Here is a 23,598-nt window from a genome sequence, read left to right as displayed (position 1 = left end):
ACTTTGCGCTAGGTAGGCTCTTGTCTCGCCACGTTCTGGGCCTATTCAACAATAAAAAATTAGATTTCCGATGTTGGGATTCGAGCCTGTCTCCTTAAGTGCAATATAGCCTGATGCCCTACCCATTAGGCAACAGATGCATGCATACTTCTGCACACCCGCCATGGTTGCTCAGTGGCTATGGTGTTGGGCTGCTGATCACGAGGTCGCCGGATTGAATCCCGGCCACGGCGGCCGCATTTCGATGGGGGCGAAATGCGAAAACACCCGTGTACTTAGATTTAGGAGCACGTTAAAGAACCTCAGGTGGTCGAAATTTTCGTAGTCCTCCTCTACGGCGTACCTCATAATCAGAAAGTGGTTTCGGCTCGTAAAAAACCCCTAATTAATACTTCTGCACAGTTAACTAGTACTTTGAGACGATTGCCGCGTGTGATGTCTTATAGCAACAATTGGCTTAGAAAAGCGAGAGCATGTGCCGGCGCTCCAGTTTCTACCAGGGGCCGTATTCTGAAACGTTCGCCTTCCGCGAAAGTTTCACCGCCGCGATAGCCACGTTCAATAAACCAAGCGACTGCTTGCCCGTGACGTCAGCGTGCACTACCAACACGCGCTGTCGAACGCTTCACATCGCATGAGAGAGCTCACCGTGCGAGTGCAGAGCGGCTCGGGTGTGTTGTTTTCGAGTGTAGTGGCCGCAGTACTGGTTCTGCGCACTGATTACGGTTGGGTACCCCGCATTAGGTAAAATAAGTTGAATAAAGAAGTGTGAAATATTTTATGTTAAGGGAATCAACAAATATCGCCGCGAAACAACGCGTGTAAGACGCCACCAAGAAAACTGCTATAAACTACCACCTATCTTACCTCTAGTACACTCCACCACCAACCGAACGCCAAAGGACGTGTTCGTTTATTCAATTTTCGGCGAGAGCACCCATCGACACCATGACGTTAAAATGGCGTGGGCCGGAACTACTAGATGGCGCTGTTTATTTTCCGGTTTCCGGAAATGCGTTTGTTTGCTTTAAATCAGGGGTACAATCGGGATTCGATGGGAACCAAAGGAACCATCCATCCATCCATTCATCCATCCATTTTGCTACAACAGCCAATTAAGGCGCACCATTGGCGGAGGTGTGGCCAAGGCGATAGTTTCGCGGAAGGCGAACGTTTCAGAAGGATCGACACTTGGGCGAGTTGGTAGTGGGTGAACATCTTCAAGGGGCAGCGCAATATGACGACGACAGAAGGCAGCGCTGTCCTGTGTGTTCCTGCCTTCTGTCGTGGTTATATTGCGCTGCCCCTTCAAGATGTTGAACGTTTCAGTACACGGGCCCAGGTCCCACACGCTGGAACGTGCGAATAATATTCAAGCCCACCACTGCCTTTCGCGTGCGTCACGTCGCGTCGCAACAATTTGTTTGTGAAAGCGAGAGCGAGTTTGCTCCATTCTTTCGCTGTGGCAGAGAGCGCTTTGAGATATTGCACCGCCGTTGCCACTGACCCACTTTCCACAGTGGGAGCTGTCTCCTTCCTTAGTAAGTGATTGGCGCTATGTGAACCAGTCGTCGTGCTTTCGCCTTGCCGCTGCCGTCACATGCACACTCGCGTTACACATGCAATCGGTCGCTTTGAAGAAGGTGAGGTCGCTGAGCAAGTCAGGGTGGACAAAACCACTAAGAGGCGTTTCGGAACCCGTGCGGGTACCTTGATCACTATAAAGCGGTCTAGACTCCGAAACGTCTCTGCGTTCTTTTTCACCTTGACTTGGTCAGTGACCGCAACTTCTTCAAAGCGACCTTCAGCATGTTACCTGACCAGACAAACTTTTGTCGAAATCTAAATCAGTTGCTTTACGCGAAACATGTTCCTTGCCTCATCTGAAAACACTCTGCGTGACCGCAAGCGATACCGTAAATAGCTAGCTACCAGCAAAATCATTCACACAACATTGATTCTCACAGTGCATGGAAAACGCACAATTTCATTTTTTTATTATTCCAGAAGATCTGTCGCTTACCCGCTGCTTTGTTCCCGAAAATATTTCCAAATATTGATTTCTTTGATACGCATCGCCTATTAAAGCTTTCGGCACCTATGCGATTTAGAAAAGACTGTTCCAATGTACATCCACTGCAATGCCGCTATGAGTGGAGCTGGTTAAGCCTCTCGCGTATACATTGCGCGTCCATGTGCACAATAGACACCCTTGAAACAGCAGGGGAAGAGAACATTCGCTGTACCTTTATTTGCTGAACGAGCACGCATTATACAGAAGTTGTGGCCCGTTTACGACGGCGCCATTAGATCTTTCTGATACATTTTTCCCCCAATTTTCGATGTGATGAATATCAGAACACATGTATAGGTGTAATTAAAAGGCTCATATATTAGTATTTCAGAGGACTTTCCGGAGAACCTGCACAAAAAGCGCAAAAGACTGTGGGATTACGCTAAGGCGAATCGAGAGAAGACTGACAAAGTAAACCTCAAGTTCACTACTCTTTATATAAGTAAGGTGAAGTACGCCTATGATGAATACCTGGACCAAGTTGTGCTAGCAGAATGACAGGAACTGAAAGCGGATGGGTCTGTGCTCTCTTTTCTTATTGTGAAGTGCAGAAGTATACTAAATAAAGGGGATGAATTTTCTAGCCTCGTTGATATGTCTATACCAACTGTCGTCCTTGGATCTTAATCCTGGCTTGATGCTTCAAGTTTTTCTTCATGCTGCAAGTTTGTCTGGTCAGGTAACATGCCGAAGGTCGCTTTGAAGAAGTTGCGGTCACTAACCAAGTCAAGGTGAAACAGAACGTTGAGGATAGTGAATTATTTTCCGGAGGCTTTGTTTGCTACCGTAAGGACCGAAATCGTTACAGGGGAGGTGTTTTTATTTTAGCGGATGCGACAGTGTGCTCCCGGTAAATTGATATAGAATGCAGTCAAAGTGAAATGTTGTGGGTAGAGATTAGATTGAAGAACCTAAATTCATTATCGCTATGTTCGTTCTGTCGTCCACCATGCAAGAAGCAAATTTAATATTCTTGGTGGGTTTACCATTGCAAAGAAAACAGTGAGCACCGATTATCTATTTATAGGCGGAGATTTTAATCTTCCAGAAATAGATTGGTCTCTAGCAGATGCCAGTTACAGCGCTTTCAGCCATTCAAGTAAATAAATGTTGAAGATATGTCGTCTCTTCAAGCTAACTCAGCTAGTTCTAGAGCCCACAAGAGCAAGAGATATTTTATATTTATTTTTCACTAACACGCCAGAGTCCGCACGCTATACAACAGTGCTACCGGGCATAAGCGACTACCAAGCCGTATTGCGCGATATGAATTTGCAGTATGTGAGAGCTGCTAACGGTGTTACGCAGCGTGTCTACAGCTATCAAAAAGCACGTGTCAGTGATATGGATCTGCCTTTAGATTCCTATTTTGATGTGTTTGAGGCACAGATTGAACTCTTGAACATGGAAGAGCTATGGAAAGTATTTAATAAGTTGCTCGAGATGCGTGAAAGATATGGACCATCATGGGTTGTGACTTCGCGGCGCAGCAAAAGTAAGCCGTGGTGTTCGCGAGACGTGAAATGCAAGGCCAGGCACAGAGCGCACGTTTACGCTGCTTATAAGAAAAACCCTTTGTTGAAGCTTAAAGATGAACTCAAGAAAAAAAAATACTGAAGAGATGAAGGCAACTTTGAAGACAGCCAAAGATAAGTTCTTCAACACATTCCATCTCCGTATACAGAAAAGACCGAAAGAACTGTCACAATTCTTTAAAATGAACCGTAACGATGTATTAACAATACCGACCCTTGATAGCGACGGGGCTACCGTCCATAATCAGATATAAAAAGCCGAGTGCTTTATCTCGTTTTTTTTTTTCAGTTCTGTGTACGCTGCTCGTGTTCACACTCAAAACTCTGTGGCGCGATCCCCGCCTGTGTTGAGTGAGCCAATGAGCGATATCATGATCAACCAACGAGAGATTGAGGCCGCTCTCAAAACATCGAATACGTTTAAAGCAACTGGACCTGATGCTTTATCGCCTGCGCTGCTTTCATGATGCCCACGGGAAGTAACCAAATATCTGTGCGCAATCTTCACCAAATCTTTACAAAAGGTCTCTTTACCAGATGATTGGAAACATGCCAATGTATAGTCCACGTGCATAGGTGGGACCGCGAAATAGTGTTTTGGATTACCGGCCTGTCTCACCAGCGTTGCATGTAAGATACTTGGGCATGTGCTTTACAGTAATGTTATAAGCCATATGAACGTGCGCTCCTTGCTCAGCCCCTACCAGCATGGATTTTGTAGTTAATTGTCCTGTACAACACAGCTGCTTGAGTTTACGCATGATTTAGCAGGAGCTTTGGACAATGGTGTTGGTGTTGACCGCTTGTTTCTAGATTTTAAGAAGGTGTTCGATGTTGTCCCTCACTCTTATAGAAAAATTTGAAATGTATCATATAAAAAGTATGGTTGCTAAGTGGATAAAGGAATACCTAAATTTAAGAAGACAGGAAGTTGTGCTTAACGGCAAGACATCCCGTGAAGTGGATGTGCCCTCTGGCGTGCCTCAAGGATCAGTCAGAGCCACTTTTGTTTCCCATCTATATAAATATCTGCTCCGGTATTTCATCGCAAATCAGACTATTTGCGTATGACTGTGTTCTGTATAGTGTTATTCCTACTAGCCATGACTGCAGTGTTTTACAAAATGACCTCTACAAAGTAAATGAGTGGAGCAACAAGTGGCACATGCTCATTACCTTGAAAAAAATCTGTTCATATGCGTTTTTCGAGGAAAAGATCAACTCATGACCCCTGTCACTCTCGAAATTCAACCAAGTCGTTATAAGCTCAGGAGCACAAACATCTCGGAGCTTATTTCACACCTGTTCTTTCTCGGAGCCGTCACATTGATCATATCACAGCTAAAGCATGCCGCGTTCTAGGTTTCCTGCGTAGAAATGCAAGAACGTTGCCACTCGAGACAAAGGTATCATTGTACAAATCAAATGTCCGATCCATTTTGGATTATGCTTGCCCTGTGTGGCATCCGCGGTCGGCACGTGATGTAAACAGTTTTTAAAAAATTCAAAGCATAGCCGTTCGTTTTGATTGTTCAGATTATACCAGGAATTTCAGTGTTCAATGCAAGGAATATCTCGGAATGAAAATTTTTCACTACGTATTCCATTCTCGAACGGCTATAGATCCCGGGATCCCAAGCCTGATTACGTTTTACAGCGGCTGGGCCATGAAAGTAAGGTTAAAGAACGCTTGTAAAATTGAAACGTTTAAAATGTCATTTTTGTCGCAAAAAATGTCATCTGATGTCGCAACAATTATCTGAGACAAGCTATTTTCAAATTCAATAAGCCCACCAAAGTAAGAAAGAGAGAGAGAGTGTGTGTGTGTGGGTGTGGGTGTGTGTGAATGAGTTTGGGTGGATGGGTGGTTGGGTGGGTGGGTGGGTGCGAAAGTATGAAAGTGTCCCGGGTACATGTTTTGTTTTACCTGCGTCATTTATTGGTTCTTTATTTTATCCGATCCCCCACTCTACTGTAATGTCTGCGGGTGCTGTGGGTATTGTGATAAACAAATAAGAATAAATAAAATAGAAAACACTCCATTACAAATGACGCAGTTGCAGTTCCCACTGACCATTTCCTGGCCTCATTGAGCTGTTTGTTTCTCTGAACTGATTCATACCAGAGACGCTGAAGGGAAGTGATGCATGTTTGTTATTGAGTACAGCACTGCGCACGTGTCTAATTCAGACAGTAACATCACAGACGCTTCTGACTGTCTCAGCGCATGCTGCGCACCTGATCCACAAAAGCGATAATTAATTTATGGAGCTAACTCTTTGATCGTTACGTTGACGAGGTTCACTGTTAATTTCAGAATACAAACACGTGTTCGATATGTCTTCTCTGTCGCAGATAATACCACTATAATTACATAACTTTTTCTTTTTCTTTCAGATATGCACACTGCTTCTGTCGATTCTATTCTTCTATGATATATTTTTCGTATTTCTCACGCCACATTTGATTCCGGTGAGTCCTCTTGGCGGCTCCCTTTTTTTCAGCTCATATTTCATTAACACTAGTAGAGCCGTGTACCAGAACTTCTGTTAAGTTGGCCATAAAATATCGTGCTCCACTATAGCTTCATTTTTACTTTCGGGTATAGAAAGAAGCAGATACGAAATGAGTTTGAAAACTATTTCAACAATACTGCATCCTTTACGCCAACAGTAATCCAGTTATCTCCTAATTCTGCTTGCCCAGTACAAAGCCCGACAACACCGTTAGATCCTGCTGTCTTTGACAGAACTTTACCGAAAAATAGCGGTTTGAAGTGGTGAACAGCGGATGAATTAGGAACGTTCCTGGAGCCAGTGTTTCAACACGGAGAGTTGTCTTCATCAGGGCAACGAAAACACTACTTTACTACACTACTACACTATTCGTAGGTTGCATGAACTTTGATGCATAAGCGACACATGTCTTTCTACATGTGTTGATTTTTAAAAATAAAACTCAGTGGATCGTACACTTAACGTGAATCACGATGCAACTTTCGTTTAAATAAAATGAATATGTGATACAATGAATAAGCCACTCAGTATTCAGCTGTATGACTTAGCTGACTGATAAGGAAGGCTCTACATTACTCATGCTCATGGAGATGTGTCCAATCCCTATAAAACGTATAAGATATTATTTTTTCGACAACTGTCAAGCTGCTTTTAAACATGAAAGATTGTGAAAAATATACCTCTATAACATCATTGGTCACATTTGATATTTCCAGGCGAAAATTACTCACAATTCAACGACGAGTTTCGTAAATGCCTCGCAGGTAAGCCATTTTCAAATCTTTAAATTATCGTGAGTTTTGTGTGTGTGCTGCATTTCCACGTTTACAAACGCTTCTCGTCTTCTTGAGTGTTAAGTGCCACTCCAGTTGAAGTGTCAATAATTTACTCGGTAGTCCATCATGAAACGGTGCACACAATTGTTATTTTAGCAGCGCGCTCTCGCTTGCTGATAGTAGCTATGTATGTTTCCATGTCTAACAGCCTGCGCGGTGTTTTTATTATTTCCGCAACAAATTTGACGATCTTGAATGTAAATCGGCTGTTCCCTTTCACGTTGACTGCACCTGCACGGAGATGTTTCAAGTGTGCCCTCTTGCGCTCAACAAACTCTCGAGGTGTCGCAGTGACTGCTGATTAGCACAGAGTCGCTGATTCGATTCGCGGCTGTTGCGGCAGCATTCCTATGGGGGGCGAGAATTTCTTGTGCCCGTCAGGAGTGCGGTAAAAGAGCCCTGGCTGATCAAAATGGCGCGACTACTTCCACCAGTCGTCGTGTTTGTCTTTTGCATCTTGTGGCTTTAGGCTCAAGTTTTCTTCAACGCAAGTGCTCAGTTTGAAGGTCAACCAACTAGACCCCTTCGATAGAATAATGACGTTGGTAGACGCGTGAGCAGCAGCTAGCAGTCGAGGAAGGGAGGGGAGACGGAGGAGAAAATGTTAAATGGTATACTGACACAATACTTTCTACTATTCATTCTTTTTTTCATTAGATGAAGACCGTAGGAAAAATAGTGACAAGCCTCAAAGTGCCATTGGTAATAATTCGTAACCTCCACTAAACGTTACGAAGAGGGAGCCCGATGCACATATGTATTTACAACTATTTACATGGGGAAAAGTTAATGGTAGTCGCACAGGCTGGTACGAATGTCACAGCTCGAGGAGACAGTCTACGACTCCCTCTTTGTTTCCCTCTTGCGCGCATGGTTCTGTCCGTATGCATCGTGACAATATAATAGCTTTTTCTATAGCCAGCTTATGTTTCGTTTCCAAGAAGGATACCCTGTTGTGACGTCAGATACAGTATACTCCTAGGAAACGAAACCAATACTGAGTGTAGAAAAGCTGTTACGTTACATTGCATTAAATTATTTACGGCGCGCTGAGGCTTATTGCCATTCTTTTCTACGGGTTAGACTCCAGGACCTTCATTTAACGCAGAACAATAAATATTCGAAGATATCTCATGCCTGCACCTTAAGAGTGAGAAAGTAGATATAAATTGAAGGTATAGAAGACACATAGGGAAAGAACTCGAAAAACTATTTACAGATTCGCGACAAATTAAACGTTAACCATAGTTAGCGCATGTAAAAGAAAAGTTCAAAGAAATTCTAGTGACTGTAAGGAAATACCTTTCTGTTTATAACGACAATTTTTTTTCTTCCAACAGATCACGAAATTCTAAAAAGCTCATAGTGATTAAGTGTACAAATGTACAGTATTGATATGCTATGTAATATAATTTACATATTCATGTGCATTATACTCATTTTATATGTTGTGATGGATAAAGCTCACCTTTCTTTTTTTTTTTGCCGAGATTGAGCTGCAAGTTTGGTACTTTAATTTATTTTTAGCCTCCCCTTTTTTATGAACCTTTGCGATAATGTTTAGGGACCTTAATACGCTCCAAGTAGTCACTGGAACTTAACTATTCTACTTCATTGCAGAGCTGTAGCCAAAAATCTTTGTTAAACCTGTACTACGCCTCATATGTTACTATGTTACTAGGTTTCGTGACTCAGTAACATTTCGCATATTCAGTTTCCGCTTGTGCGTTTGATGACGCCTGAAGCTGTCATAGAATATCTTGTCTCGCTTCTAGCCTCATTTCTTCATGAAAATTCATATATTTAACAATATCTCCAATCATTCGCCCGCAGAAAGGCGACAGTATCATGGTTGAAGTGGCCCGCGGCGGGGGCTCGAAGGAGCAGATTCCGATGGTGATGCGGGTGCCGCGATTCGGAAACCAAGACATCTCCGCGTGTCTCAATACCTACTCGCTTCTCGGCTTCGGAGACATTCTCGTTCCCGGTGAGCAACAGCTGTTGGCCTCCGCACATTGTTTTCACACTTGGCTGGTAATAACGATGCATAATATGGTCAAACTGAAAGGAGCTCGTCGGGGCTCCAGCGCCTCTTATATATATTATAATTACCGGCATTAATGTGACTAATGCGGCAAAAATTAGATGTGTTCAGCGAAGTTTTATTCGTATCCTGTACGATCGATTTCTGGGACTCAGTGTATTTTGTGCCTATGACCGTGTACTGCACATGTTTAAATATTAGACCTCTAGAATTAGGGTGAAGAAATCGTGATTACTTATTCTTGTGGAAACTAATTCACAACCACTTCTCCTGTACGCAGTTACTGTCAGTTGTAACGTTCTGCGTGCCTCGTCCAAACTTGCGTAATCCCAGCATTTTCTAAGTGAATTCCTTACACCTCTAACGCTATAATACGTCTTGTAACACAACAAAATACCTTGCGTCATGATCTTGATATTTTGAGCTTTACTATTTGCTCATTACCTGACTTCTCTCATTGATTGATTCAATTTTTCGTCAATTTGTACCATTTCTTTTTTTAGATTTTGTGTTCGTTTTTTTCTGTTTTCAGTTCTTTGAGTAACACAATTTCACCAATATTAAGACGTGGAGCTGTTCTTGGGCACTTTCAGAAAATAAATGAATGGCATGAAATGGAAGCTCTCACTTAGGAATTAACATGGGCTGCACGGAAACGGAAAAATAATGAGGCGTACAATGCTATAGCGCTCAGTAGCAGCTCCTGCGTTTAAAACAGGTTAAAGATAACCACAAAAAGTTTCAGGAGTGCTTAGACCTACCGAGCCCAGTAAACGCAGCCACTGTGTGTATGTCCAAACCATTGTCCAAACACAACCAGTGAAATGACTAGAAAGAGCCTTGAATCACTTGAAATTAAGAAAAGGAGTATCAGATGAGCTAGCCAGCCTTGGTAACCTTTTATTTCGATATATAAGAGCGTCCCAAAACCAGGAAGAATAGGAAGAACGACACATGCCATAGTGCTTGGTAAGTTTATATTCAGTAACAATATTTCCTCGCTTTGAAAATCGCGTATTTCATCGCGCCCCAACCACTCCTTCCTACGCTTGCAGGTGCTTTTAGTGTAAAGGTCCTTTCTTTTCTCTTGCTTTCTTTTACAAATGCTTAACCCAGTTATTCGTCTGTAATAAAAATCCACTTGAGATCGACACTTGTCTCATCTGCTCCTTGTCTTGTGTCCTGTCGTTCTCGCGGCGTTTAGCTATTGTGTCGTAGCAATAGTGCCGTATTTAGTAGAGAAGTAGAGTGGAGAAGATAGCTCACAAAATCATGCTATTATTTTTTGAGAAAGTCTCTATATTAAGTGATACGTAATGTGACTTCCGGCGGTATGTTGGAACAGTTGACCTCCCAGAGGATTGTTGTGGTCTGGTAAAAATGTCGCAGTTTCGCCCTGAAGGCAAAGCGTTGGTCACGTAACAAATTTTAGACGGCTATATGAAGTAAAGATAGTAGCTTTACCAGCCGTATAAACTTGTAAACACTCGCTTACTAACTAAATCAACAAGAATGGTGTCATGTGCACACAAGCAAATATGAAGGCATCTCACTCGATGACCGCGGAAACTCGCTTTCAAAATGCTGGAGTGAGGAAGCGCGGCAGCAGCAGCGAGCGAATTGACCTTTATGCCACTTCTCGCTTCAACGCCAACTAAGCGGCAAAAATACAGTGCACACGAAGATTCCAGCACTGGGTCCCTCTCTCCCCATTGCAAATCGCTTTTAAGCTAGGTCCCACGCGGCCGCACCATACGCAGCAGCCGCCAAAGTAGAACGCCCCCCCCCCACTCCCTCCCCTTCTCCTGGTGCCTTGCGCGCCACGGAAGACTGCGCTTCCTCCCCGCTTTCCTCCCTTGCGAGCGCTAGATTTATCAGCCGTCGCCGGCTCACCTTTAATTCAAAAGGATAGACAGTTGGGCGAGTTGGTACGGTAACATGATTTCAGTCACCGTGATGCTCCAAAATCATGTCACCCTTAATTGCACGCTTTCACTCCTACATACAGCACGCGCCACGCGTTGAAAATGTTATCAACCTTGGACTTTATACGGAGCATCACGGTGACGGCGACGGCGGAAATTCGCTGGTAGTGTCCATGTGATTGCTATCGCAATAATAAGCATATAGCTCAACATCAGGTAAATCCATGTGTAGGTCGTCCATCAACCGGCGTAACAGCTGTGCCACTAGCCTCAATCTTGGCGCTGTGCCAGCTTTTATCGCCGAGCTTCATAGACCCGCATCGCGAATCTTCAAAGTGGGGGCATATATGCTCACGCGTAAAAAAATTCATTTCATATGGGCGTACTACTTCACTCAAACGCCCTTTTCTATAGGTGTCAGGAGTGAATTATAAAACAAATAAAAACGCTCTCAAGTGTGCGAATTGTCTTAGTGTGCGTGCCACAATAATGTATTAGCTCACCAACACAATGATATGCGATGTTCCCATCTTTTTGGAATGTACTACTACGTTCAAGAACCATGTGTTATCTGATATCGTGAGTGCGTTCTCGCCAGACAACAAAAACGTGATACCAAAACAACCTACGAAGCGAACGAAGTGAACGATACTCACATGGCAATAGTTAGCTGCACCATACAGCCCATAGGCTATAGCACGTTCAACTTAGCCAGCCTCTCTCCCCCTGTAATTATTTTGGTTACAAGGTAAGAATTGGTGCTAAAGCCTGAGCATGTAGCAATGGAAATCGAGGCGTAGTCATAGTTGTCGTATCCGCCACGCTTTAAAGTCGTGAGCAATGATATATGCATGTATGTTGTCCAAATGTACCGATTCAACTGCTCGCATCATTTGCGCAGGCCTTCTGCTCGCGTTTCTGCGCGGCTTCGACCTCATGCATGTCGGTGGTTGCATGTACTTCCCTGTGGCCTTGATATGTAAGTATTCTCAGTTCTGGATGAACCTAATCAACCCTTGTGTTCCACTGCCCCCCCTCCCTTTCCTTTAGGTTTTTGTTGTCCAGCAGTGTATGGGGAAGAAAAGCAGTAGGAAAGTTGTTTTAACAGCGAAGATTTTCTTTGCAAACCTCGCCTGGTTTCGTGACGGTGGCTGCAGTGTGGCTGTTCTCTTGCCGAATAGGTCAACCAATCACAGCGCAGTAGCGCTCCGCGCAAATCACATGGCGTCTTTGCACCACCACCATAACGCGCTTGCATCTGCGGCAGTAGCGGTGCTGGCCATGCGCGGGAAAGAAAAAAGAAAGGAACCTGAAAACTCGCCTTCGCGCAGCCGCGGCTGCACTGTAATGAAGTAGATGCCTCTTGTGGATAGAATGGATTCGAATTGCCCTACGCACATATACGCATGCTGCCTCTGAAACCATGATGCGTTCAAGGCACCCGTCGTACTTGCTATTAGTTAGTAATTCCGCTTAACAAAAGGCTCGGCATAATTTGCGTGCGTGCGTGCGTGCGTGCGTGCGTGCGTGCGTGCACTCATGTTTCGATTCTATGCCCCCACGAAAAGCTTCGCTGTATATAGGTCCCGACTCGTTCGATATGCTGCATTTTTTTATGAACTTTGTTTTAGCTGGTGCTCGCGTTGCTGCAGGCGGCTCCGGCTACTCCTCTGAAATGTTAACCGAGTGTAAAAGCGTCGCATATACGAATGCTGTAAAAACATAGTTATTTTATAGCGATATTGCACTATCAGCCAAAAGTCACACTGAATGCGTTTGTTTTCTTCATATGGCCCGAAGCTAAGGTCGGTACTTAGGTGTAAAGCTAAAGTCACCTGGTAACCGAATACAAAGTCTTGATGGCTCCTCGCATGTCTTCCTAGATCGGCAACCGCCCAATTTTGGAGACCGGTCTTTACTTATGTCACGGAATAGACTAGCGAGACAGCTACGGTGTCAACTACAGATGATTTCTCGCAACACGTAGCAGCCGCTCCTCCCCCCTGCCCCCAACTACTACCGCTTTACAAAAAGTGAACAATTAAAGTCGCTGACAAAGTAAGATTGTTTATTTGGTCACTGACCTTCATTTTTCACTTTTTGCAACATGCTACTGGGCATACGAGTTTTCGCCCAACTCCTTACTTTCCCACTCTCACCTTCCCACTGCATTCAAGCACTGTGAGCTAGAGCAAATTAATGTTTGCAACCTGTTTTCAATTTGTGTTACTCGTATAAACTTAACATCAAGAAAATAACAAGTGAGGATGCATACGGATGCACTCGGCGCTGGGTGTCTTTTGCATGGGCGTTAACGTCTATTTCTCCGCCACACGGTACGGGAACACAACAGAGAACGAGCGGTCTTCTGGTGACCAAGATGTCCAACATAAAGTCGAACGCCTCTACATCGAAATTGCCTGTATAACGAAGGAATAATTCTGTTCCGTTTCCACTGTGACGCTGTGCGGTGCGTGACCTTTACAACAAAGTGACCTGTATAACGAATGATTTTGGAGGCCTCAAGCACTTCGTTTTAAATCCGTTCGACTGTTATTTGTGCGACTGCCTTAGTGCCGTACGTGCACTGAATAATGAATTCGTCCACTGTGCGGAGTACGCCTTTAACAGTGGTAAAAAGAAAGTAATAATTCATAACCCTATCACTATGTAGTTCTCCGTATGGATATTCGTAGAAGAGTAACAAAGTTCAATGTGTTCAAATGTCGCAATTTAAAAAGGGATACAGGGTGTTTCACGTAACTTGAACCAAGGACTTAAAAATTATTTAACCGCAGCTGATTGAAACCAACGACATATGATTTGCCTTCATGGTGAGATTTGATATGATTTGCCGTCCTTGGAGTATTTTTTTATGTTCCGCTTAATTATTTAGTTAACTAAAGTCAATTATGCCAAAAAATTTGATGTTCACGTTAGGGCCTAGTGTGTTTGGTTACGTTGTAGAGGTGATTCAGAAACGACCGATCCAATTTCTTGTGGCAACATACGCGCTGCGTGGTGACTTTTTTGGCGTTTAACGAAAGCCCGCAAAGGTATGAAATAAAACCACGTGACTGCGCTCATGCGCTATCGTATTGCAGCGCTCTCAAACGCGTTTCGTGCGAAAGAACCATGCGCGCGGACCGTGGCGAAGAGAGCGGCCGCAGCGGTAGGCCTCGGCTTCACAGTGCGTCAGCATCTTTGGTGGTGGCACACGGAAAGGAAGAACCGTACGATAGCGCATGAGTGCAGTCACGTGGCTGTATTTCACATTTTGTAAGCTTTCCTTAAACGCCTAAAATAGCACCACGCAGCACGTGCATTGCCACAACAAAATTGGATTAGTCGTTCCTGAACCCCCTATACAACGTAACATGCTCGGCGCTAAAGTGAATACAATTTTTAAAAATAAATGATCTTAGTTCATTAAATAATCAAGCGAAATATTTAAAAAAAATATTTTGAGGAGCGCCACATGACGGCAAAGCATGTGTCGTTGGTTTCACCCAGCTGCACTTACCCAATTTTTTTTTGTATTCTTGGTTTAGGTTACGTGAAACACCCTGCATAAGTGTGAAGAGATCACGTTTGGTTATTCCACCTCGCAATTCCCGCAAGCACTGCTGATTTTCTCTTAACGGAACACGACATTTAAAGGGTAACGCAGTTGAGGCTGCCAGAGTAGTCTTGTAATGCGTTATTTGCATGACCTTCACGAAGAAAAGCCATGTATTGGTGGTGAGAATGTTGTAGGCTAAACTTGGCCAATCGAATTTCGCGGGCTAAGCGTGGTGCCGATGACGTCGATAAGTCACGCATTTCACGGCATTTATTTCATTTTTGTGTAGCAGAGAATACCATAAATGCTATGAGGATTAGTTTTTGCTTATTTCTGAGTATAGTATATTGAATCTCCATTGATAAAGTATTATTCTTCAGCAGACGTTGTCAGCATCCATGACGTGATAAGGAGCTCGTGTGGAAAGTTCAAGGCGTCGTCAACCCCAGATTTTGACTGTTCGGTCACTTTTTCTCTTACCTAATGCTCTGGCCACAGCTGCACTGGCCAACTTTATACTGCCATTCTCTCCCAACTACTCCCAACAACAACAAACGTTGGCACACAAAGCACACTTATGCACTGAGCAGAATGCACTATAGTAAAGGTTACGTACATACTGACAGTATGTACATACGTACATACTTTTTCTTTAGTTTCCTTTCAGCTTTTTCTGGGGAGTAAATTTGGTCTCTCGTCATCCGTGCCGTCCCAATCGCTTAATGAGACATGTATAAAAGAAAGTGAAATAGCTGTTGTAACGTTGCTTGCAAAGCCTTAGAGTTAAACCAAGAAGTCAGCGCAGCATATAATCCGCCTCCACGTCAAGCTGCAGTACGTGAACTTTCTTAGACCATGTACATCAGAGCTGCCATTTTTGCACCAAGCATCAAGCTCTTCCAGCTTTTTGAAATGTCCACTTGCTGCTTAATTCCACTGGCCCAGTTTCACAAACGGAATCGAAACTCTGGAGAGTCACTTTTAATTAACCTAATGATCATTTGTTGCTTCTAATAGCGATTTACAGTGATTACTCATGGAACGTCATCGTAAAGATAAAGAAATATTAAGTTGTGCCCGTTTTTGCTACCTTTGGCGCCACTGTTTGCTCGTTGTTCTGTGATCCTTGTGCAGTCTACGGCTTAGGTCTTTTGGCGACGTTCGCCAGCCTCTACCTGATGCGCCTGGCCCAGCCTGCACTGATGTTCCTCGTGCCATTCACAGTGCTGCCGACACTGCTCATTGCGCGGCTGAGGGGCGAGTTCGACGACATCTGGAACGGAAATGCGGCAAGTCTCACGAATATTTGTTTGGTCTGTCGTTTCCGTACAACGATGCAGAAGCTTGAGCTAGAAGGAGCTAAACTAATTATATATATATATATATATATATATATATATATATATATATATATATATATATATATATATATATATATACACACACACGCTGTTCTACCGAGGCACAGAGGCGACATGTCTGCGCGACGCAGCACGCGAGAGAACTGCCGCTGAGCAGAAGTGCCCTGCTGGTAGATAGCAGGCGTCTCACAACGTTGCGCAACGCCGGCACTATTTCAATCAAGCGACAGCGTGCATCAACGTTGGTATATACACGTCAGTGTTACTTGGCATGCTCACAACTAGTCGGCAGGAACGCTAGGGTTTGTACGTACAACGCTCGCGCAAGAAGCAGTAGGCAGAACGCTCCGCTGAAGAGCCGACTACGTTCCGTGCATAGCAGTGAACGTTGCGGAAGCTGCACAAGAAGTCCGGTCAGGAAATGTTATCACTCCGCGCGTTCCGTCCATGCTTCGCTGCGCGTCAACGGCGTTCACTCGCGCGAGAATGCACGTGAGGCTTCTCGCGACGGGTTGCAAATTAAAAAAAAAGAACGCCAAAAATAAAAATGATCTAAAACAATGCATCAGCAGCCGTTTACCATTTGTTTTTAAGAATAAAAACTTGTTTCATTCAATACTGAGCCAATATATAATACAGTCGGGCACAATTACGGTCAAAAGGCACGAAACTATATCCTAGCGCGAACGAAGCCACTGCGAGAAGTCACTCCAGCCTCCACAGCGTTGACTGCTATGTGCGCAGCGGAGTATAAGCGCAGTGTGACGCTGCGCGCGTCCACTTATTCCCAGACCTTTCACAGCCGATCGCACTGCGCCCGTCTCTGAAAGTTTTCTAACCATCCACGCGTGGTCCGCGCTTGCTCCACTTGCACCGTCGGTATACCACGACGGAACGGCGGCGGCAATCGAGATGTTCGCCATTTCCCCGCCTCTGTCACCACTACGCTGATAAAGGCGGACGTGCGCGATGCGCACAGTTGCCTTGCGATAGCGGATCTTGCAACGCGGCAAGCTAAATGTATACGTAGTAATTGCCGCGATGACCGAAGCCAGTTTCGTACTGGAGTTTCTGGCCAACATACCTAAGAGTGGCGAAAATACATTAGCTCCAAGCTTTCATTAAGTTCCAATAGTGGAGACAGCAATAAAAGAATGGCTGTGGCTTAGCTAAGGTTAAGCCCAGGATGCGAAGCATACTAGCCTTTATTTTAGTTGTTGAACCACTGTTTAGCCTGGTGAACTGCTGTTGCTTGGCTATATTTGGTTCGGCTAGACGAAGAAACAACTCATGCGTTAGCGGGAGGAACGGGAGTTAGACCGCAGCACCGGCTGTGCGACCGCAAGCGAGCGCTAGAGTTGAGCCCGGCTTGCAGCTGTTGTGCAGTAATCGGCGTAGTAATGCAGTAATCGCCGTAGTGTGCGATTATAAGTGTACAAGGCAGACAAGGCCAAAGCATTTTACCCACAGATATTCCTCCCAGAATTTTTTCAATATTGCAGCGACGTATGTACACTACATGTAACAAGACATGTAAGCTTTATCAGCCGGCTGAAGTTATTAAATTGCAATTTTTCTCGTTGCCTGCACATTCACTTTAAATTCAGTGCGGATTATTTCGTTTACTTCTGCACGAAGTTAAATAAAGAGGTCAGTGTTAGATTTCGGAAGAACAAAAACCACGTAGCTCGAAAATTTCCTGGCCATCACTTTCCGAACATGGCGAAAACCTGACTGGCCTGATCTCGCTGCAAATAACTGAATCTGGCAACACTACGACACTATCTATGGCAAAGTCGAACGCGGATAACACTGAAGGACCGTGTTTATGAGCCAACATGATTACTTTTGTGCCGGACAAAATGTTCTGTGGACGGCGTTTGCGGAAATCGTGTCACCGCGGGTGGAGATATCATCTCCTCATTTGTCCTATAATGCCTACGCATCGATCTCTAGAGCAACAATTTCGTTCTGCGTCGAGGAAAAAAAAACTCGAAGTAAAAGAGCGCGAAAAGACGAAGACAGAAATCAAACAGGCGCGCAGGACAAGCCCTGCGCTTCCAACTGGAATTTTATTTGTCCAAACCGCATTATATAACGTTCACCCCTTCACATTCACAACATATTAGCCCCTTTTAGCGCGGGATGTGTAAGTGCTCAGGTCATTCCTGCGCGGAGGGAACACGTCACAATGTCCTATCAACCATAAAGCACTACTAATGGGTGTTTCACGAAATGCATTAAAAATTCCTTGAGAGTAGAAAACACGAGATAATAAATGATGTCCCTACGACAGTCATGCATTTGAAAATGACTCAATGTTGTAATCAGACAAGCAATTATGTAACTGACACTAATTACCTCTTTACCTTAAAAATGCCGTGTTATTTATACTATTGGAAGACATGAAGCGCGCCATCCGAGAAACTCGTAACCCTTTCAAGAAATGCCAGTAGTTGACGCTGCTGGTTTTTATAGCGCAATGAATTCCGATAAATTTCACAGACAAAAGCAAAACTGAACAGCCGAAGAGCGCAACTGTAACGTCCATAGTAGACGCCAACCTGATTGGTTGTGCCTCACCGCTGCGAGCATCGAGCGAGCGCCCTTATCAAGCCACAATCTCGGTGGCTTAATTCGAAGTCACCCGACGGCAGGGCGGAAACAGTCACATCACTCATGGTCGCCACAGTAACGATCTTCGTCTGTTCAGTTTCGCTTTTCTCTGTGAAATTGGTCGGAATTTATTGCACTGTAAAAACTAGCAGCGTCAACTTTTTGCATTTCTGGAAACGATTACGAGCTCCTCAGATGGCGCGCTTCAAGTCTTACATTGGAATCAATCGCATAGCTTTCTTGGTTAAAAGGATAATTAGTCTAATATACATAATTACCGTGCAGCGGTGGCGTAGAGGTAGAGCATCCGCCTCGCTTGCAAGAGGACCGTTGTTCGAATCCCGGTGCCACATAATTTTCCACCGGATTAAAAAAAAATCCGCGTGTTGATAAAATTGCATAAACAAGGCCTGGAGTGTGGCCGGATCCCGGTGACCAGAACCGGTAACGCACTCCCTCACCAGAACAGGATTGGCCACCCTAGTGCAGTACTTGGCCGCAACCTCCTATATGAATACAACAATCAAACCCCGGCCCTCAGTCCCCAGCAGCTGCGAAGCAACTGACCACGGCGGCAGTCAGACTTGTGACGCAGCAGAAGGTGCTAAGAATCCCTTTATCCGGACAGGCCGCCATTGGAATCAACCTGGCAACGTTTAATGCTAGAACGTTCTCTACTGAGGCGAGTCTAGCAGTGCTATTGGAGGAATTAGAGGGCAGTAAATGGTATATAATAGGGCTCAGTGAGGTTAGGAGGCCAAAAGAAGCATATACAGTGCTAAAAAGCGGGCACGTACTGTGCTACTGGGGCTTATAGCGGAGACAAAAACTAGGAGTCGGATTCCTGAATAATAAGAATATAGCTGGTAACATACAGGAATTCTATAGCATTAACGAGAGGATGGCAGGTCTTGTTGTGAAACTTATTAAGAGGTACCAAATGAAGGTCGTACAGGTTTACGCCCCTACATCCAGTCATGATGACGAGGAAGTCGAAACCTTCTATGAAGACGTGGAATCGGCGATGGGTAGAGTGACAACAAAATACACCATACTGATGGGCGACTTCAACGCCAAGGTAGGCAAGAAGCAGGCTGGAGACAAGTCAGTGGGGGAATATGGCATAGGCTCTAGGAATAGCAGGGAAGAGTTATTAGTAGAGTTTGTGGAACAGAATAATATGCGGATAATGAACACCTTCTTCCGCAAGCGGGTTAGGCGAAAGTGGACGTGGAGGAGCCCGAATGACGAGACTAGAAATGAAATAGACCTTATACTCTGCCCTAACTCTGGCATGGTACCAGATGTGGACGTGCTCGGCAAGGTGCGCTGCAGTGACCATAGGATGGTAAGAACTCGAATGAGCCTAGACTTGAGGAGGGAACAGAAGAAACTGGTACATAAGAAGCCGATCAATGAGTTAGCGGTAAGAGGGAAAATAGAGGAATTCCAGATCAAGCTGCAGAACAGGTATTCAGCTTTAACTCAGGAAGATGACCTTAGTGTTGAAGCAATTAACGACAATCTTGTGGACATCGTTAAGGAGTGTGCAATAGAAGCCGGTGGTAACTGCGTTAGACAGGATACCAGTAAGCTATCGCAGGAGACGAAAGACCTGATAAAGAAACGCCAATGTATGAAAGCCTCTAACCTTACAGCTAGAATAAAACTGGCAGGACTTTCGAAGTTAATCAACAAGCGTAAGACAGCTGAAATAAGGAAGTGTAATATGGATCGAATTAAAGATGCTCTCAGGAACGGAGGAAGCCTAAAAAGCAGTGATTAAGAAACTAGGAATTGGCAAGAATCAGATGTATGCATTAAGAGACAAATTCGGCAATATCATTACTAATATGGATGAGATAGTTCAAGTGGCAGAGGAGTTCTATAGAGATTTATACAGTGCCAGTGGCACTCACGATGATGATAGAAGAGAGAACAGTCTAGAGGAATTCGAAATCCCAGAGGTAACGCCTGAAGAAGCAAAGAAAGTCTTGGGAGCTATGCAAAGGGTGAAGGCAGCTGGGGAGGAGCAGGTAACAGCAGGTTTGTTGAAGGATGGTGGGCAGATTGTTCTAGAGAAACTGGCCACCCTGTATACGCAATGTCTCATGACCTCGAGCGCACCGGAATCTTGGAAGAACGCTAACATAATCTATAATCCATAAGAATGGGGACGCCAAAGACTTGAAAATTATAGACCGATCAGCTTACTGTCCGTTTCCTACAAACTATTTACTAAGGTAATCGCAAATAGAATCAGGAACACCTTAGACTTCTGTCAAGCAAAGGACCAGGCAGGATTCCACAAAGGCTACTCAACAATAGACCATATTCACACTATCAATCAGGTGATAGAGAAATGTGCGGAATATAACCAACCCTTATATATAGCTTTCATTGATTACGAGAAAGCGTTTGATTCTGTCCAAACCTCAGCAGTCATGGAGGCATTACAGGATCAGGGTGTAGACGAGCCGTATGTAAAAATACTTAACGATATCTATAGCGGCTCCACAGCCACCGTAGTCCTCCATAAAGAAAGCAGCAAAATCCCAATATAGAAAGGCGTCAGGCAGGGAGATACGATCTCTCCAATGCTATTCACAGCGTGTTTACAGGAGGTATTCAAAGACTTGGATTGGGAAGAACTGGGGATAAGAGGTAATGGAGAATACCTTAGTAACTTGCGATTCACTGATGATAGTGCCTTGCTTAGTAACTCAGGGAACCAATTGCAATGCATGCTCACTGACCTGGAAAGGCAAAGCAGAAAGGTGGGTCTAAAAATTATTCTGCAGAAAACTAAAATAATGTTTAACAGCCTCGGAAGAGAACAGCAGTTTACGATATGTAGCGAGGCACTGGAAGTGGTAAGAGAATACATCTACTTAGGGCAGGTAGTGACTGCGGATCCGGAATATGAGACTGAAATAATCAGAAGAATAAGAATGGGCTGGGGTACGTTTGGCAGGCATTCTCAGATTATGAACAGCAGGTTGCCATTATTCCTGAAAAGAAAAGTTTATAACAGCTGTGTCTTACCAGTACTCGCCTGCGGGGCAGAAACCTTGAGGCTTACGAAAAGGGATGTAATTCAATTGAGGAAGACGCAACGAGCTATGGAAAGAAGAATGATGGGTGTAACGTTAAGGGATAAGAAGAGAGCAGATTGGTTGAAGGAACAAACGCGAGTTAATGACATCTTAGTTGAAATAAAAAAAAAGAAATGGGCATGGGCAGGACATGTAATGAGGAGGGAAGATAACCGATGGTCTTTAAGGGTTACGGAGTGGATTCCAAGAGAAGGGAAGTGTAGCAGGGGGCGGCAGAAAGTTAGGGGGGCGGATGAGATTAAGAAGTTTGCAGGTACGACATGGCCACAATTAGTACATAACCGGGGTAGTTAGAGAAGTATGGTAGAGGCCTTTGCCCTGCAGTGGGCGTAACCAGGCTGATGATGATGATGATGACATAATTGCTCATTTATTTACTACATAGGTTGATCTTCAAGTGTATGACACTGCTCTAAAAGCAATAGAGAGGAAATCATATCATTATCTTATTCTTCCCATCTTAAAGGAATTTCTAACGCACTTCGTGCAACACCCGGCAAATCGCAGAAAGCAAACAAAATTTGTATATGGTAACATTTATTGGTGCTGTTAGGCAATAAAATAAAGAATTAGAAACTGATCAGTCGCATAATAAAACGCAGGCCAAGATCTCATGAAATGAACAAAAGATCCACAAAACGCACTGGTGGGCTAGTTGGCATTGCATGTTAACAGTCTTAGCGCAAAGAAACGCACGACACGAGAGAAGGCAGACTGGACACAGGTGTGTGCCTTTTCTCGTGTCGCGCGTTTCTTCGCGCTAAAGACTATTAACATGAATAAAGAACTATGCACAACGGGCATGAACCCCGACGAAACTGAGAATGAAATTTTAAAAAAAGTTACAATTATGAATATGAAGCGTATAGCAAAGATAGGTGTCACTTATAGTTATTTGATTTCACTTAATTAATTTCATCCATGCTTTCCCTGCCTTCATTGTCTGTTGTCTTTATGTATAGTTGTTTACTTAAAAATGGAACCCTTCACTCTTTATTCTTCTCGATAAACGTGTGTGGCATATTTTGACTAGGCTAAGCACAATGGTATGTATAGTTTCTCTTTGCTTACATATTCAGTCACGATAAGTATAGGCTCGACCAGTTGCGACTAACTTTAAATTTGTTCATTCCATTTCAGCCCGAGGAGCCCAGCCTGTCGGAGATCGACGTTTCGCACTCGGACGTCCTCGCGGAGGACCACCTCAAACCCACCGACCCTCGAAACTTGGTGACTCAACCCGTGCAGCCGGCGTTCCAACCGGCGGGATCATACGGAATCGCCTTAACGGGACACGCTTCACAGCAGCTCACTCCGGAGAAGTTCCTCTAGCGAGCACACTATATCTAGCGCCGAAAGTAGTTTTTTTTTTGTTAACAGACTGTTCATACTTTAAAAGATATATAACGGGCAGATGTTGATGCTGACTGGTCCGTTATGAGTACCCACCGCTTTGACTGATCGATATATTTTATATGACGTTCAACTCCTAGCACGCGAGTTCCCGACCCAGGGTGCCTTATTTCGCTGAGCATGGTCCGTGATTTAAAAATGCCAGGTAGCCAAAGTTAATCCCGATCCCTCCGCTAGGGCTTATCTTATAGACACCTGTTGATTTTGGACGCTAAAGTTAATCGTCGTCATTGCTAGGTACAGTGTCCTTGCAGTTGAAAGTAGCCATATATTTTATTTTATATTTTTCAGCCGTGCTATGCAACGAAAACCGCTGACATCTTTCTTAGTCGACACAAGGATGGTTCAACCTCATCAGAGAGCCTTAGATAAACCTGTGCTTATGAGACATACGCAGTCTACACGGATAATATTAGCTTGCTCGGCTCGTCGCTGCATGGTCTGCAATGCAGCGTGCTTGAATCGCGCAATGTTCATGTGTGGATCTTCGGTTTCGTGGCCACGTAATTTGACTAACGTCGTCAAAACCGAGAATGACTGTCCTTCACTCTTTTATCGGAACCAAGCACTTTTCTTAGCGCCTAATTTCGCAAAATTCTT

The 23,598-nt window shown here is 44.3% G+C and overlaps 1 protein-coding gene across 2 annotated transcripts in view; it reads left to right on the top strand.

The window, feature by feature from the left end:
* The window catches only part of LOC135910077 (signal peptide peptidase-like 2B), a 45,193-nt gene extending 21,807 nt beyond the window's left edge, over window positions 1-23,386 (top strand). Inside the window, exons 9-14 of one of the 2 annotated variants that reach the window (XM_065442085.2) lie at window positions 6,007-6,081; window positions 6,842-6,889; window positions 8,795-8,948; window positions 11,832-11,909; window positions 15,717-15,781; window positions 22,726-23,386. In XM_065442085.2, the coding sequence (XP_065298157.1) occupies window positions 6,007-6,081; window positions 6,842-6,889; window positions 8,795-8,948; window positions 11,832-11,909; window positions 15,717-15,781; window positions 22,726-22,917 (612 nt within the window). In that variant the 3' untranslated portion in view covers window positions 22,918-23,386. Of the gene's footprint in view, window positions 1-6,006; window positions 6,082-6,841; window positions 6,890-8,794; window positions 8,949-11,831; window positions 11,910-15,626; window positions 15,782-22,725 lie in introns of both variants that reach the window. The other variant, XM_065442082.2, reaches the window with a different exon arrangement.
* The last annotated feature ends 212 nt before the right edge of the window (window positions 23,387-23,598 follow it).

The sequence above is a fragment of the Dermacentor albipictus genome, chromosome 4 (assembly GCF_038994185.2).
Source record: "Dermacentor albipictus isolate Rhodes 1998 colony chromosome 4, USDA_Dalb.pri_finalv2, whole genome shotgun sequence".
Taxonomy (NCBI): Eukaryota; Metazoa; Arthropoda; class Arachnida; order Ixodida; family Ixodidae; genus Dermacentor; species Dermacentor albipictus.
The sequence above is the reverse complement of the archived record's forward strand: the minus strand, read 5'-3'. Positions and strand labels throughout refer to the sequence as shown.